At 48.4% G+C, this 16093-nt stretch overlaps 5 protein-coding genes across 5 annotated transcripts; 2 read left to right on the forward strand and 3 right to left on the reverse strand.

Annotated features, from left to right (window-relative positions):
- Positions 1-2477: 2477 nt before the first annotated feature.
- Positions 2478-3889, reverse strand: EDB93DRAFT_734388 (PUA-like domain-containing protein). The gene is made up of 8 exons (XM_041457269.1): positions 3563-3889; positions 3382-3510; positions 3306-3322; positions 3230-3252; positions 3125-3181; positions 2964-3074; positions 2849-2905; positions 2478-2798 (listed from the first exon to the last, which is right to left on the reverse strand). The coding sequence occupies exons 2-8, from the start codon at positions 3444-3446 to the stop codon at positions 2604-2606; spliced, it is 525 nt and encodes a 174-aa protein (XP_041311664.1). The 5' UTR covers positions 3447-3510; positions 3563-3889; the 3' UTR covers positions 2478-2603.
- Positions 3890-4691: 802 nt separating this feature from the next.
- On the reverse strand, positions 4692-5914 carry EDB93DRAFT_735146 (PUA-like domain-containing protein). The gene is made up of 8 exons (XM_041457271.1): positions 5780-5914; positions 5479-5726; positions 5394-5410; positions 5300-5340; positions 5185-5247; positions 5045-5135; positions 4912-4997; positions 4692-4838 (listed from the first exon to the last, which is right to left on the reverse strand). The coding sequence occupies exons 2-8, from the start codon at positions 5682-5684 to the stop codon at positions 4773-4775; spliced, it is 570 nt and encodes a 189-aa protein (XP_041311665.1). The 5' UTR covers positions 5685-5726; positions 5780-5914; the 3' UTR covers positions 4692-4772.
- A 553-nt stretch (positions 5915-6467) lies between these two features.
- On the forward strand, positions 6468-6839 carry EDB93DRAFT_1100737 (uncharacterized protein; the record flags this gene model as incomplete). Its single annotated transcript, XM_041447031.1, has 2 exons — positions 6468-6618; positions 6673-6839. 2 exons carry the CDS (start codon positions 6468-6470, stop codon positions 6837-6839), a joined length of 318 nt encoding a protein of 105 aa, XP_041311666.1.
- An 882-nt stretch (positions 6840-7721) lies between these two features.
- EDB93DRAFT_1077738 (uncharacterized protein) lies at positions 7722-8018 on the forward strand (the record flags this gene model as incomplete). Its single annotated transcript, XM_041445334.1, has 2 exons — positions 7722-7809; positions 7855-8018. 2 exons carry the CDS (start codon positions 7722-7724, stop codon positions 8016-8018), a joined length of 252 nt encoding a protein of 83 aa, XP_041311667.1.
- Positions 8019-10949: 2931 nt separating this feature from the next.
- EDB93DRAFT_1246428 (Ca-transporting ATPase) lies at positions 10950-15715 on the reverse strand (the record flags this gene model as incomplete). Its single annotated transcript, XM_041452444.1, has 10 exons — positions 10950-11172; positions 11222-11582; positions 11632-12631; positions 12678-13504; positions 13565-13644; positions 13697-13850; positions 13901-14228; positions 14290-14412; positions 14465-14599; positions 14654-15715. The coding sequence occupies 10 exons, from the start codon at positions 15713-15715 to the stop codon at positions 10950-10952; spliced, it is 4293 nt and encodes a 1430-aa protein (XP_041311668.1).
- Positions 15716-16093: the final 378 nt, after the last annotated feature.

Genomic DNA, 16093 nt, shown 5'->3' on the forward strand with positions numbered 1-16093 from the left:
AGAGTCGGAGATGATACGCTGTGAAATAATCACGAGGATGTCGCATGTGCGGGCAGCGAACTTGACACCGACTTGACCTAAACACTCATTGCGAAACACATCGTAGTAAGTGATGGTTTGGGACTTTGTTAAGTGAAAGCTAGAACGGAGCTGCGCCTAATAGTTGATTATGTCTTCACTCGTCGTTGTGAAGCAGGAGACATCAGCGATAACGCCAACCATGAATTTGAAGGACACACCAATCTGGTTTTTGGCGCCATACATCTGCCAGACGGTGAGCGAATAATGACTGAGTTCAACAGACAGCTCGGGCATTGAAGAGTGGCAAACAGATCATAGAAGAGGATTCACAGAACGGAGATAGTGAAGTGCAGACCATGACATTGTCTCCGGACGGTAAGAAAGAAGTTGGCGGAAGTGTCGGTGCCGTGATGTTATGGGATATCGACACAGGCAAGATCAACGCGAAATTGATAGGGCGTATACGGCCAGTCGCCGGGTCAATCCCTCAAATGCAAGAGCAGAGACCGAATAAACAATCAGACCTCGCATCAATCAAAACAGGGTACATTTTCAATGTCATTGCGCCGTTGTCTACGCGCAAGACGTGACCATGCCAATTATTGTGAGTACAAGGACTCAAAGTCCTCGACTGCTGTCCAAAGTCAAATCTCGAATGCAAACATCAGGGAAACATAATTTGCTACAGAGTGCTACAAAGCACACTGTAGCACCCTGTAGCGCAATCCGTCCCGCTGTTGAAGACAGGCTCGCCTGTCGTCACTCTCAAAGAGCATGTAGCACATCCCGGGTGGCCTGGCTCAGATGGAAAATCCAATTGTAGTGGATTGGAATTTGGAATAACCGTGGGTAATAAGTGATTGGATTTGTTGAAGAGGCCAGTCACCTGGTCATGCAACATTTTCGAATGCCCACACTCTCTAGGCTCCGTACGTCAGACTGGTCACGAGTCCCCACACTCTCGCAAAGCGCTTGAAGCCATCGAATGACGATACAGCGCAATTGTGAACCTCGGCAATAATCAGTTCATCAGTTCACCCTCTACCATGCAGAGTTAGTGAACTGCGTATCAGGATGGAAACCTGCTACTAGGTTACTGGCTGCATACTTTGACATGCATGAGATGTTTCTGCGATACTACTAAGAGAAGCTTAGTAGCCTCTATGACCTTCTTTTGTACTAGCGCGACCAGTCGGTACTCGCTCGTCGTACGTGGCACTTTCATCGACAGTTCTTGTTGCATTCAAGCTTATGTATTCTAGGCTGATCCTACCCAACGTCCTGTTCGTCAGCCACTCAAGTTCCATCGGGTACCTCGGGCCTGAGGTTTCTTTGGCAGCCCACCAATTCGTGCTCACGTCGTTACACGCTAATGTCTCATCTGGTACTTTTTTGATCGCCTCAATATTCTCCGTTGTCTGTACAACGCCTCACCCTTCATCATCACATCACGATCACACGGATCGTGACCATTTTTATCTTTACCCTGCCCCATACATCTAGATGTCCATGATACGCCATCATGACCCTGCCCTTTCCAATTGGTTCGAAATCGCCTCTCTGGCAGATGAAACGGCGCAGATATCAACCTACATAGACGTCCCTCAGCAGTAGTTGACGCGCCTATATCGTCAGGCTTAACCCGCATGTTCCTATTTGTCTTCTCGAATATCAATTCCACCTGACATATAACATTTTCTTGTCGCATGCTCGAATTCCGCCTCATACCACGCAGAGGAACGCACCAGCACGAGAAAAATCGAGTGCATGCTGCTTGTCCCCCACACCTCCCGTCGTTGATTTAAGCACTAATTCTCGTACAATGATAGCCGAGGCTAAGCTAAATGCAACTTGAACGAGTACTAGACCAATGTTTTAGTCAAATTCTGCTTCACCGCACGTACGCTGGACTCGTTCTGGCTTTCTATATGCTGTACATCTCCTGAGTACACCGACGGTCATCATCAATTTGCCAGTCTTTTGCGACGCTCTCGCTCATCCCATATCATGCAATCATGATGCATAACTTGTATACCCGCGCACATACTCGAATACTCGAATTGCTTCCAGAGCCAACCATTTCGTCCTTCCACATCGTGGCTAATGATTTTTGCAAAGCTCGTCGTTTAAGCGCTGTCGCGGCTGTCCGTATGGACGTGCAAGCAAGGTGCCTGCTCCTTTTTGCATCAATGTTTTTCTCTACCATTGTTGGAATGGTGGCATTCGAATGCAGGTCGGAGACTTGGTACGTAGTCATGCTCAATTTTGTCCGCTGCTCGGGTACATATTCTGAGGGTCATCTACGGGTCAAGTTGGAAGGTAGTGCATAAAAAGTTGTGACTGTATATCATAGGGTTTGTTGGTAGTACTATATTCAACTCAAATATTACATCTCTGCCTCATCTTCTTCCACCAGAACATATCCGCATTTCATCGTCATCAGGGCGATATCGCACTTTCCACCTGGGCTATCGTACGAGTCCCTCATTTCCTTGAATTCGTTGGGTCTGGGCTTGGGCGTGATAGGCGCAAGAGGGCCTCTCGCACACCATGTTTGCAAGTGAGCTCGACGGTAGATCCTTTTACGAAGACCCAGGGCTCATTCCCATCCAAGTGAGATCGTTATTGATCGAGGCCTGTAGCCGCTGCCTGATTCTTTGGCGTCCATTTACTGGAGCCGGCCCTGGCGGCTTCACGGTGGCTTGGGAGCCTGGTGACGGCTTGTAAAAGCCATAAGTCGTTGAACGACGGCGTAAGGGTGGTTGGCCTGGAACTCTCTTTTGACACTGGTCAGTCTAATCAAAGCATGATCATCAAGGAGACTTGCCTCCATAATGTAACGACAGATTTTATGATAACCGTCTCTCTCCTTCTCTCTCCACGCCTTTGAAGACAAAGTATTAGTGCTCGCAGATAGATGTAGATATTAAAAATGATGCTACACGTTTACAGATGTACAAGCCATCATACCGAAAGCCTTCCCATGGCGCAAATTCAGACTCGAGCTCGTAGCCCCGAATGACGCGTACGGGTATTCTTGTTTCGGAAGATTTCTACTGTACCGTCATCTGCCGTCCTCGCATCCATCCGACACAGAACTCACACGAAGTGCTTCGTTTCCAGAATCCGACCATTCCTGGTCGCGTGTCTGCTCGCGCATCTTGGAAATTTTAGTCGATAGTCAAGCAAGACGAGAAAGGCAACTTACACCATCAGGGAGTTTGCAACCCCCTGGCGATACTAAGTCTGCATACAATCTTGTAGCCCGGGTTGTAAATACCCACCTGAACCTGTATATAAACTATATGAATGGGTTAGATTACCGATGCGGCTCGAAAATAAGCGCCGATGGGTGCTTACATCGTGTCCCCGTAATCCTTGTCATATTTGTATTGACCCGATACGACGATGGAGAAGGCGCCCATTTCCTTGATGCCATGTATACCAGGCTCCACTTGGCCGTGCACGCCGGCATCAAAACACTCTACGCTGTTACAGATCAGGTGATTGATGGTATTATATGCAAATCAAGAGTACGCACCGATCCCTCCATGTTGTCCCAAAAGGCGCTCCAGGATATTCCCCGAAGTGGTGCCTGCAAAGAAAGTGTGTAAACAGTGTGGTGTTAGAGAGAGAGACTGCATTGCTAACACCGGCCTGGCAGGGGTGTTCCCACTTAGTACCCTGCGCCTTTTGTGCCTTTTGCTGGATGTTTCTTCTTTCATATTCTCGTCCCGAACACTGTTTAATGTCTTGGCGTCTGAGTCCTTCTTGAGTACTCTGTCGTCAACGACTGTCAAGATGATGGAGCTAAGCACACAAGGCCGACCACGAGGCTCTTATACATAGACTGCTTCTGAGTCGGAGTTCGAAACCCTGATCCTGGCCAAGCTCAAGGTTCAACTGCACCAACGAATAATGATGTGTCGACAACGCAGACATCGACTTGTATCTGCTCCTGTGAGACTAAGTTGCATCCTTGGATTGCCACGTAATTCTGCGTGAAATTCTGAATTGCGCAAGTATGGGGCTACAGACACAAGTTTAACTAAACGTAGACCTAGCAGAGCAGTATCAGCAGACAGACATTACAAATGATCCTCAAAGCAAGAAAACAGAAAAAAAAATGGGTACTGTACATGCGTGACTGATCCTATCAGAAAGGCGATGTGAATGAGAAACATGAATTTGAGGTCTTGAAAGCAAAAAAGCAGAGCAGCCGGAATACACTGGGGTATTTGACAACTGTAAGTGACTCGCTCAGAGGGGCGAGGGGCATAAGGAGGATGGGAATGGGGAAGCTGTGGTTTCCAGGTCTTCGAGTAGTACATCTTCGTCATCTTCGTCATCGAGTGATTTATCAGCATCTTCGATACTCTCGTCATAGGAGATGTTCTGCATAGGCCTCGCCAGGGAGCTACTGGGCTGGGATTGGCTGAGCCACATGCTATGTTTTACAAGGGGCAGAGTTTGCTTCTTCACGGGCGTCTGTATGAAAGAACGCGTTTTATAGAATTGTTGGCGTTTCTTGTACTGTTGCAGCGGGGTGTCAAAAGTCACCAGGACTGGCGCTGAAACATGTAGCTGCATGACAGATGGTGAAGGTTTGGGCGGCGCTTGGTCGGCGAGTTTGCGCTTCCTAGACGCCGCATCGGCATAGATCGTGGAATCATCTTGGCGTGCAGATGATTGAGTCTTGCGCTTACGGCCGATCAACGTACGCGAGGGCGAGATGACAGTATCTGACGTAGCTACGGAGGTGGGAGATAGCTCATGATCGGCATTTCCAAGCGAGCGACGGAGTAGGGGAGGTTGACCTGGAACCCTCTGTCAACACATCATCAACATCATCAGTCTAATCGGAGACCTAAGATTTGAAATGCAACTTACCTCTAGCCTATAGCGACAGATATCCAGACCTTGAGGATTTTTCTCTTTCCATGCCTTTGAAGTTTGAGTATCAGTGGTGGGGCATCCTCCATAGACATGTGAAATGACATTACACTTTCAACAGTGTACAGACCATCATAGCGATAGCCTTCGGCAGGCGCAAATTCGGAAAGTGCTTTATGGCTCCGGACGACACGCACGGGGTTGCCTGTGTCACGCGATTTCTGTTCTGCAGTCATTTTGGGACCTCACACCCAAAGACAAAAAACTCACGACAAGTGCTTCATTTCCTGGATCCGACCATTGCTGATCAAAAACCTGTGGGCCTAACCGGAGCTTGGAAATTTTAAATGAATAATTATGGTAATTGAGCAAGAAAACGACCTACACGCTTCCGGGGAAAGCCATCAGACCACCGCTTGCGACCCCCTGACGCTAGCAGGTTGGCATACGATAGTGGAACCTAGGTTGTGAATACGCACCTGTACCTGTATAGTAGCTATATGCACATAAGGACCAGAATATGGTGGTCACACTTCGAAATGAAGCGCTGTGTTATATGCTTACATTGTATCGCCGGAATCTTTGTCATCTTTGTAGTGACACGAAACGACGATTGAAAAGGCGCCGGTTTTTTTGGTGCCACATATACCAGCCATAAAAGGACGGTGGACGCCAGCATTAGAACAATCTTGGCTGCGAAGACACAAATAAATGAATCCGGCTGGCGCCAAATATAAAACGAGAATAAAAACACACACCGACTCTCCCATTTAGCCCCAACCGGTACTCCTGGAATCCCCCCAAAGCGATTTCTATAAAGATGGGTGAGCGCTGAAGCTGAAGCTGAGGGAGATATGCTACTAACGCCAGGAGGTGGGCGGTCGACTTGGTAACCTTGACGTTCACCGAGTCCTTTTTGCGCACTGAAACTTTGCTGGGTATGATTTCTTTTCGATCGCCAATTATCTCCTCATCCATGTGGATGGCTTCAGCCTGTTCTAGCGTCCCGTCATCGTGATGCATCATGTGTGGCCGCTGTGGCGCTCGACGTAATGGTGACTGCTTGATGTTTAACGATCCAGCAATGCATGAAGCACTAATAGTACTGCGTCGGAGTTCGAAAGAAGTGAACTTCGAAAGGCTAGACCTAGGGCACGATGTCTCCTCGGACAACTAGCTAGACGAGACGGTCGCTGTGTCGAAGCCCCAGAAGCATGTCGACAACAACAGAGGATAGCCTGACAGCTGTTGAAGGTGTCAGTACTTGTGAACCTTTTGCCATGTACATCACTGATCTGTAGTCGTGGTTTGCGGCCATTGGATGGTTGAGTCTGCTGTTGCAATGAGCTGTGTGCATGTGAACTGCGACAGACGGGAATTTTTAATATGGCACACCTGGTTGGTTACCACGATGATGATGGCCGAGATTCATCCCACCGATAAAAATAAACCATATATTCAACGAATTCACGTATATATTTGATCATTGAGGTATCTCACCATATCGTTAATATTGTAGTACCCTTTCTCTCCTTCTCATACAATACCGCCATATGGCTCGCCCCTTTAAGCCGCCCCCGCTGGCCAGGGATACTACTGGATTTCGATGCAACTCACTCAGCGCCTACGCATGGAAGCAATGGACAATGTTTGAGGCCACTTTCGCCATATGTGGTCTGGAACCTTGGGAGAAACTGGTTTTCGGTGAGTATCGCATACTCCATCCTCTAACCACTCTTGACGACCATGCACATACAGTGATCGTCATGTCTCTACTCACCTTCCTATTCTTCACTGGCCTCTCTCGGGTAATACCCAGTCAGTTGGTCTCACTACTACCTCGCATTGCATACTATCTCTGGGGCGACGAGCGGGTGCTCAATCACTGGATGGATCACGCGGCAGCCAGTGTGAAGGAGCTATAGCCTAAGGTTTTTGATTGGCAGATGCGATGTGGGATACTTTACGTTTCTGTATTGAGGCACAAGGGGCGTGACGTTTGCCTGTCAAGTATGTCTGTTCGCATTTGATGGAGCCCTTGCAAAACTCACGCTGATTTTCATAGGAACTGCTCGAGATTGAAGCTACTGTTTAGCTGTATTACGCCTCGTACTTTATTCTTCTATCATTGTCTTATAGACTACCCGCTCGCGTAACTTTATTTTCTCGACTCACTGGTACAATCCAAATTGGACGAATGGTGATACATTCGATAGCCCCGCCGCCCCACCACAAATCACACCTATGTACTTCTATGTAGCTCTTACACTATGTACAAAACTATGATCCATTTCTTGACATCAGAATATATATGGTAGAGACTATAAGTGGAATCATTGCAGAAAATGAAACGGAGATAACACCCCAGCTGAACATAATGGTCAAGATAATCTCGAGTTGATCCGTATTGGTACTAGTACTGGCGCCTACTGTCGGCACACGAGAACGACATTAACTTATTGTCTACGTTCCCTAACTTGCGATGGCCAACGGCGTCCGCAACAGGTATCCTGCAGTTTGCTTGCAGCGAAAGAAATCTCGCTCGAAGAGCAAGCTTATCCCATCGTGCCAACAAACGTGCGATGCAGCGGTGACAAGTTGAACCGAGACTCGTAGCACATCACGTGCTAAGAAATCACGACTTCGATTTCCGCCACTTTCCGCCTTCTCCGGCCACGTTAATTGGGCTAACTCGAAGGGTACTTATAACTTAACTTAAGGCACTCGTTTTCTTTTGTGGAACCATCTTCTACCCTTGCTTTACCTGCTCTTTAACTATAATCACTCCCTAACTATTTTTCGCCATGATGAAGGACTACTTATGGCGCCAAAGAGTCAAGTTCGAGTCGACTTTGGCACTGTCTATGCTTGAGCCTTGGGAGAAAATTCTCTGCTGTGAGTCCTATCTTCTCATGTCATAATTCGCTAATCCATCCGCAGTGATCATATTTTCGCTTTTGGCCATGTTGGTGATGATTGGACTGTTCCAATACTTGCCACAACATGTCATGGTCATGCAACGACGCGCCATATATTATCTCTGGGGTCAGGAAGGAGACGTGTTTCGCTCATGGGTAGAGACGCCTGGGCTGAAAGAGTTATAGTACGTGCCTAATCTTCCATTCATGGAGGTGCGAGTGTTTCATCTGCCTTCATGCTTACCTACCGACACATTTGTATCCTTAGATTTTGTCCTATGCTATCTATCTAGATTCATACCTTCCATATCACTCACTCTCCTACGTATACCTCCTTTGTGTATACTCATGCATGGCTACGACAAATTCTTGTTGCTGAACAGACTTTTGGTGCGCATCCGAATTATTCCAGTAGCCATGTGACTACATGGGGCCTACTCCAAGTTATTGGACTGCAAGATAGCTTCCTTCTCTTTCTAGCCCGCAGGATTTTTTTTTCTCTCGTCGGCGTTGGGTAAACAAAAGGCCCATTAATCAACCACGCAAGCAGCCACGGTGTTTACCTCATTAGTCCATGGTAGTATGTATTGCCAGCATGCCACATATGCCCGCCCTCTCGGACGCGACCAGTCTTTTGCAACCGTGTATGACGTTACAAAATCATAATCGAGACTGCATTCGGAATATCTGTGCTTGAGCCCTGGGAAAAGCTCGTCTTTGGTACGCTTAACCTGCGCTCCCGTCTCCCCTCGCACCGTCCTTAATCCGTAGAGAACACAACAATCTCCGTGACACCACTCCCTACCTTTCTGTTTGTTACCGGCTGTGTTCGCTACTTTGTGATCCAGTATAGGCTCTCTCGTATGAAGTCGGGGTATACGAACATGGACTCTGAGCTAACTAGAACTTTAGATAACTATTGCATGGTGTTGACACGACAACAGATAATCCGCCATTACTAGCGTGACGACAAATAATCCGTCATTTTCAAAAGTTTTCTAATTCCGCATGTAAAGTTCCTTGACGCCAGCGGCTACTTGTCTGAAAAACTGCGAGTGACTGTGCCGCAAATGAATGAAGCAGACTGGCTAAGATATCGGATAAGATATTTCAACATTGGTTAAGCTTTTAGAAATTTTAAGTAAGAACCAACGATCTTCGTCGCTCAGGCTGGTATGCCATGTGTTCGTATTGGAAGTGGACATAACCCAAGTTTGCGTCGCCACCACCATGAATCGAAAGGTTCTCTCGCTTCCGTCGTCCGCGGCAGTCCTACTACGCGCTCGTGCCAATCTTGACTATTTGCATTACCTCGGGGAGAGTACAGCAATCCTCGGGGTTTTCAAGCACCAACTTGAAGTGCTTCCTCGATCAGAAACCACGACGTAGGCTGCCGCCGATCGATTTCTCGGATCCTGGTCCTTCAATGGTATTATGGGCTCAGAATTACAACTCTGCAGCTGAGTGCTGCAAGGTCGAACGGGTCAGTCTTGCTCATTTACAATGATCACGGACCATACACAGCTCTACCAACGTTTTTGATCTAGAGACCTAGCTCCGAGTCTGCCTGTGAGCCAGCACTGAGACGGCCTGCGAGCTCTCGATCATAACGCAGTTGGGCAGGACAGCCAAAAACAAACATACCTTTGAGAGCGTCCGTGTCTGGCGTTGAATGCCACCGCGTGTTAATAGCACGATTTCCTCGTCATGTGGGGTTGTTGAGCCACTCCGATGACAGGTTTTCATCATGATGCGCAACACGCACAAAACGGCGTTCTCAGTACTCAGTTTTGTGGTGTCAACGATGCACGTACCTGATTTTTTATGAACACAGCACAGGATTCGAATGTTGTCACTGTACAGTGACTTGCATTTTTCTTCACAGTTACGCCCCTATACACACGCTCACAAGATACATTGCATCGTGCCCAAAAACTGTCACGTCCAACGGCCCAAGTTCCGAATGCTATCATGGGTCCCATGGGAATACTAGCAACGCTTCCTCTTGTAATCTGACGCTTGTCAAAAGTTCTTTGTGATCAAAAGGTCAAAATAAGACCACGCTTCACGCATGTATGTACTCCCAGGAGATCTGGCACCCAGCTAAACCTATCTAGTCGATATATCGCAGTCTGCCACCAACTCCAGGCACGTCGGCGTGGGTCGCTTCTGCACAGAACTTCCAAACAATTCCAAATCTATCAACTTGAGTTTTATGGCCGCGGCTGTATCCAGCGCATTTGACGGATTAATTGTTCAATCCTTGGCAACCGTACATATGAGGAGTATGCATTAATCTGGCTTGTACCCTGGCGCGGCGTATGCGTCATTGGACTCATCTTCACTTAACCCGGCACTTATTACGATGGTTCAAGACGGCTGTCAGGCTGTGCATGGGCTAGAACAGTGACCGGTTGTACACTTTTCCCTCATTAAGAGCACAAGGGCCCCGACTTAATACCAGCATAGGGAACACTATTGTACCTGACATGGACAGCCCACTTGTTCTAAATCTTCACATTGCTCTTGCGGCTTGATATGAAACAAGTCATGACATTTGTTAAAAAATATATCATTTGTTATAGAATTATTGGCAAAGGGATGTGTTTTATAATAAGAATAATAGTATGGATACAGTAGGAATGTGGATAAATCTAGTCATGATGGTATCGTCAAGAAAAGTGTTTTGAGTGAAGGGGGGATACCGTAACATTGTTTGGTCGGCAAATGTGAAGAATGCGTAAAAAAACCACCATATGCGTGCCATATGCATGTTTGGCCAATAAGTGTGGGAGCGAAACGTGAAAGGGCAGGGGTAGATTATGATATGATTGGGATAAGTGGAGTACATATGCACCACGCTTCCCAGTCGTGGCGATGGCCGTGATCCTGTCACCTGTGGCTCCTTCCATCAGAACGATCGACCAGCGGATTCGAATAGATGCGATTACGACGGCATTCTGCAAGCGCTTGTGCGTTTATGACTGTGGTTGGTCGCCTGATATAGATATTGGAATAATGGATAACGACACCGCATGGCAAGACCCCTCCCCTCCAAGTGGTAGGGATCCTCCATTAGTCCGTGTAAAACAAACAAACAAACAATGTCCAACACAACTATGCCGCGGGTGGACGGTTGCCGCGACCCCATTTTGTGCGAAACAGTGCATCATCTGGCTTCGTATCGGGGTGAATTTGGAGCCTGCCTTCCCAGAGGGCAGCAGAGGACTTTGAGGGATCATAACGGGCAGGGTCTGATAGAGTACCGCGTGATTGTGGTGCCCAGCCAGCTCCGATAGACGATGCAATAAGCGTCGGGACCATAGTCATCAATGAAGGGCTAGAAAAAATTAAGGATACCATCTCCCAAACCAAACATTAGCACATACAGAGGGACACGCTTATCATCGTGTAGTCTAGCCTGACGACTCTTCACGACGAATGAAGACGAACGAAGTCGCCCGCCCCGCAGGTTAGCGAACGTGGCGAGATTATCACGCACAAGTTCAATCGCAGAGTTCCATTCAACATCTGAGCGAACTTTAGGAAGATCGCTTTGGCGTTTGGGCAGTAAGCGCATGAAGATGAAGAGGCGTTCAAAGGGTTCGTTGGGCAGCAGGCGGATGATTGCGCCGAGGGGAATGGATACAAAGCCAAGGGCGAGTGAAATGCCCCATTCACGACCTGCAATAGGCGTCACCTGGAATGCGGCGCCCCCGATGAACACGATGACCACTTGCACAGCGATCTCTGCAAACCAGCCGTGAGGTTAGTCCAAACATAACATAACTCGACTCACCGATGAAGGTAATAGCCATGAAGTACCAATTGTTCAGCATGCCTTCAAAGATGTTGAGCTTCCGATCTAGCCTTCGCGAATTCAGCGAGTTGAATATCTGTGCGAAAACAAACGCGTTGAAGACCAGCGTCTGTACAATGGTGTCATTCCCCGACGTATCCGCAAAGCCCAGGATCTGGATGCCAAGGAAGTGGAATAGCAAGATGACAATGATCTGGTAGATGGATTGCACTAGAATCTGCTTGTACATGTCCACAGTGAAAAGCGGCGCCGTCTGCCTATCAGGCTCCCTGTCCAGTAACACCGGTGATGCAGGGTCCGTGGCAAGTGCAAGTGCAGCGAATGTATCCATGATGATATTGATCCACAACAACTGAACAGCCGACAGCGCCGACGTTTCAGCACTTGAAGCGATGGCGGTTACGGAAGTGATCACCACGGCGGTGACGTTGGTGGAAATCTGGAACTGTAGGAATTTACGGACTGCGTCGTTCACGCAACGGCCCCATACGATCGCCTTGACGATGGAAGAAAAGTTGTCGTCCATCAGAATGATGTCGGACGCCTCTTTGGCCACTTCTGTCCCTGCTATACCCATGGAGAATCCTACGTTCGCCGTCTTGAGAGCGGGACCGTCATTCGTGCCATCGCCAGTGACGGCCACAATCTCCCCGAGTGCGCGAAGCTTCTCCACCAGTGTCTTCTTGTCTTCAGGCGACGAACGAGCAAGAACCTGGAGTCGAGGAACGATCTCGAGCATCTGGGATTCATCGAGCTGGCGAAAAACGGGTCCTTCCATGATGACACCGCCAGCCGTATATATCCCACACTGCGTGGCAATCGAACGCGCCGTCAGCACATTATCACCCGTACACATCTTCACAGCGACACCAGCTTTGCGACAATCAGCCACTGCTTCTCGAACACCATCCCTGAGTGGATCTTCGATCCCGACGATTCCGATCAATGTCAAGTCTCGAGCGATGACGTCGTATGGCACCTAGAACCCCATGAGCATGTCAACATATCACTGAAAGTATACCTACTTCGTCAATTGCCGTGGCTTGGATCCCTGGTGGTGGCCAAGACGGGAAGTCCTTATAGCACAGGGCTATCGTCCGCAGAGTCTGATTCGCGTAGAAAATGATAGTCCTAGATATGTTCTCTTCCGAGACGCTATCGATCTTCGCTATCTCGACGTCGTCAGAATTAGAGCGAGTGCTTCCATGCTGGTCTACAACGACATGGCTGGTGCACAGCTTTGTCAGAATCTCGCTAGCGCCCTTGACGTGGAAGCGATATCCATGCTCGGTCTTGACCACCACGCCCATAGCCTTGCGATCGCTAGAAAACGGAATCATCTGCACGATCTTCGCCGCGTCCCTTGTCTCCTTATAATCCGGCCACCCAAGCTCCTTGGCAAAGGTCAAAAGCGCCGTCTCTGTCTTACTCCCCATGAACAAGCGCTGCCCACTCTCCTTCTCCACATCCTCAAATGCGGTAGAGTTCACAGCAATAGCGGCATTAAATAGCGAAAGAAGCGGTCGGCTCAGAACGGTACTAAGCATCGATTGGTCGATGCTGAAATCATCGCGGGGAGGTTCCGAATCAGAGTTCCTGTGTGGACTTCGGCTTCTATTCGCGTTTGTGCGAGCTTGGTTGTGTTGGAGTTTGCGCACGAATTTAGCGTGGATCCCGATGGAGCCTGCGACTACGGACATGACGTTGCAAGTGAGCGTGCCGGTCTTGTCGGTGCAGATGACGGAGGCGTTGCCCATCGTCTCGCAGGAGCCCAAAACGCGTACCAAGAGGTTTTCTTTCGTCATCCTCTTAGTGGCGAATGCCAAAGCGAGAGTTACTGCCAATGGGAGTCCTAATTATAAACACCCTCGTTAAGGCGTAGTACATTTAACGTAAAAAGTAGAGCCTTCACCTTCTGGAACAGCGACTACGACCAATGTGACCGAGATAATCAAAATCTGAACGAAAGCCATGCCATTCTGGTCGGCAGACCTGTAGCGCACCAATTAGAAAAGCTGCAGATGTCATGACCGAGGTCCGTTACCTGACAGGCTGGCCTGTGGCAAGTTGCACGATGAATCTGATCATCAGAGAGGAGAAGAGAATGATGCCGGCAATGCTTCCTATCTTCGCGATCAATTCAGCCAGGAGGTTGAGCTTTAATTGAAGCGGTGTGTGCTCGGTCTCCGTCCTGAGAGCTAATGGAGTCGGAGTTAACCGGGGTGTTGGCGATCAAAGAAAAACACACCCATCATGATTCTGCCGTTAAAGCTCTTTGTGCCAACTGCAACGACGACATAGCTACCGATACCTTCCAGAACCCTGCTACCACTGACAACAAAACAGTCCGTGTGGGTAGACAAGTGCTCCCCTCCGAGGGCGCAACGGTCAGCATGCACACCGCTTAGTGCCTGTTTCAGTGCCAGGCAATCTGCATAGGACGCCTTTTTGATAGCATCCGACTCGCCAGTTGCCGCTGATTCGTCACACTTGACGTTGTACCCAGTTAAGAAGATGCCGTCGCAGGGAATAATTTCCCCTGGTTCTAATAATGCCACATCGCCGACTGCGACTTCCTGTGCGCGCACAAAAAAAAAAAAAGATCAGGGCGATGAATTAAAATGAAAACTAGCTTACTTTCACATCTATGAGACGTTCGATGCCGTTGCGGATGACTTTGACCCCACGTTCTTCCTTTTTCTCGTTGAGAACCTTGAATTGCCGTTCTTTTTGCCAATCATTTATCGAGCCAATGACAACCTATGGAAAATGGAACATTGGATAATAATAAAAGAAAATTTAGCCAACTTACAACAATAAGGACCGCGATCATGATGGCAACACCTTCCACCCAATCTACTGGGGGTTGGCCGGCAGGCAGAGGTGTCCCAAAATCTTGAAACAAGCCCAGTGCGAGTGAAACAACCGCTGCGATAGATAACAAGACCTTGTGATACGAAAGGATTGAAGATTGAGTTTGACCGATTTAGTAAATACGCACGAGGACTTTATCCTGCAAGGCAAGCCACATGAGGGCAAGTAGACTTTTGCTAGTTCGTTGAGGAAGCACGTTTTCGCCAAATACACGCTTGCGATGTTCCATTAATGCCGAATGAGGGTCGTCGGTCACTTGAACTTCAGTATGATCGTGAACGGCCAAAGGTTGCCGATCATGCCTTTGGGAAGTGCCTACTCCGGCACCGGCAGTGGGAGGTAGAGTTAAACCCCGGGAAGGGTGAGTTCCTAGGCCGTCAAGAAGGCCGTTGATACCGCCCAAAGCCTCGAGAGCATCGAGGTTTTTTGGGTCTAGAAGACTGGCGAGCTGGACCGGTTTGAATTTGAATGGATGGTGGTCAACCGAGTCATCTTGTACGAGGTCAAGTTTTGGAACGTCGGGGTTGACTTGAAGTGATTTGTGGCTGTCAGAAGGATTCTGATTTGGATCGGGAGTGGGTGAAGGAGTTCGTGTGACGATGTTGTCGACGGATATGTCAGATTTAGCGGGTAGGGACCTGGATATGACGGAGGCTGTGTCTACGTGTGTAGGGGTAGGGGAATGCATTGCGGTAGTGGGATCCGATTTAACAGGGTGAATGTGAACCATGGCATAATCATGGTCTGGTTCTGTTTCGTTGAGGCTGCTGTGACCCTCATGAGAGCTTGTGAAAGTTGCATTACTAAGTTTTCGACGATGAGCGGAGAGCTTGTTCATTGAAGCGGTGAGGAGATTCAAGGAAGAATAACCGTTGCGCTCGTCTGGTTTATTATCCCTTAATGAGAGGGAAGTAGCGAAATGAGCTGAAGAGCTATTTGATAGGGTGGGTGAGGGAGGAACAAATTGGGAAGCACCGTCGTTTGATGAGACGATGGTAGGGGAAGGGGAATGTGAGCGAGAGTCTAGTGAAACTCGACGGTGTGATTGAGGGTGGGGGGACAAAAGGGAAGAATCAGGGTGTGTTCTGTGAGGAGGATTTGTAGAGGATGAAGCGAACAAGGGAATTACTGCATGATTGGAGGAAAGGTCTGTTGTGACTATCTCAGGTATGTTACCTTCTGCCGCCATGAGATAACCTGCAATTTGGAAGGCCGGGAAAGGTTCGAAGTGAGGAAGGGAATGGCAGATTATAAATGAAGTTGCGTGACAGTATCGAGGCTGTGTTGTAAGGTGCGGTGGAAGGTTCTACGTAGAAATTCTGATCTTAGTAAGGCACAAAGGAGGCGGCAAGGTTTTCATGGCAGCCAAGAATATCTGGGAGACGATTTCACGTACTGAACATGTTTTTAAATCACCTTGAAGGTCAGAATGAGTGGTCGAGTTGAACGATGATGATTTCCTTTTCTGTCGTGTAGTGGATGTTTCGCAAATCATCTCCTTTCTTGGGTTGTAAGGGGTGAGGCTCCCATGCTCACAATTACCCATACTCCGAGGGATGACGTCCAC

Source organism: Suillus bovinus (genome assembly GCF_016758785.1).
Source record: "Suillus bovinus strain UH-Sbo-P2 chromosome Unknown EDB93scaffold_6, whole genome shotgun sequence".
Taxonomy (NCBI): domain Eukaryota; kingdom Fungi; phylum Basidiomycota; class Agaricomycetes; order Boletales; family Suillaceae; genus Suillus; species Suillus bovinus.

Excerpts from the sequence above, each read along its gene's own strand:
- EDB93DRAFT_734388 (XM_041457269.1), bottom strand. The coding sequence starts at position 3,446 with ATGGGCGCCTTCTCCATCGTCGTATCGGGTCAATACAAATATGACAAG. Across the intron at positions 2,906-2,963 it reads GCTTGTACATCTGTAAACGT|GCGTGGAGAGAGAAGGAGAG; the intron begins GTAGCATCATTT and ends TTGTCTTCAAAG. Across the intron at positions 2,799-2,848 it reads TCTGTCGTTACATTATGGAG|AGAGTTCCAGGCCAACCACC; the intron begins GCAAGTCTCCTT and ends CAGTGTCAAAAG.
- EDB93DRAFT_735146 (XM_041457271.1), bottom strand. The coding sequence starts at position 5,684 with ATGGGAGAGTCGGTGTGTGTTTTTATTCTCGTTTTATATTTGGCGCCA. Across the intron at positions 5,136-5,184 it reads CAGGAAATGAAGCACTTGTC|AAATCGCGTGACACAGGCAA; the intron begins GTGAGTTTTTTG and ends ACTGCAGAACAG. Across the intron at positions 4,839-4,911 it reads TCTGTCGCTATAGGCTAGAG|GTCAACCTCCCCTACTCCGT; the intron begins GTAAGTTGCATT and ends AGAGGGTTCCAG.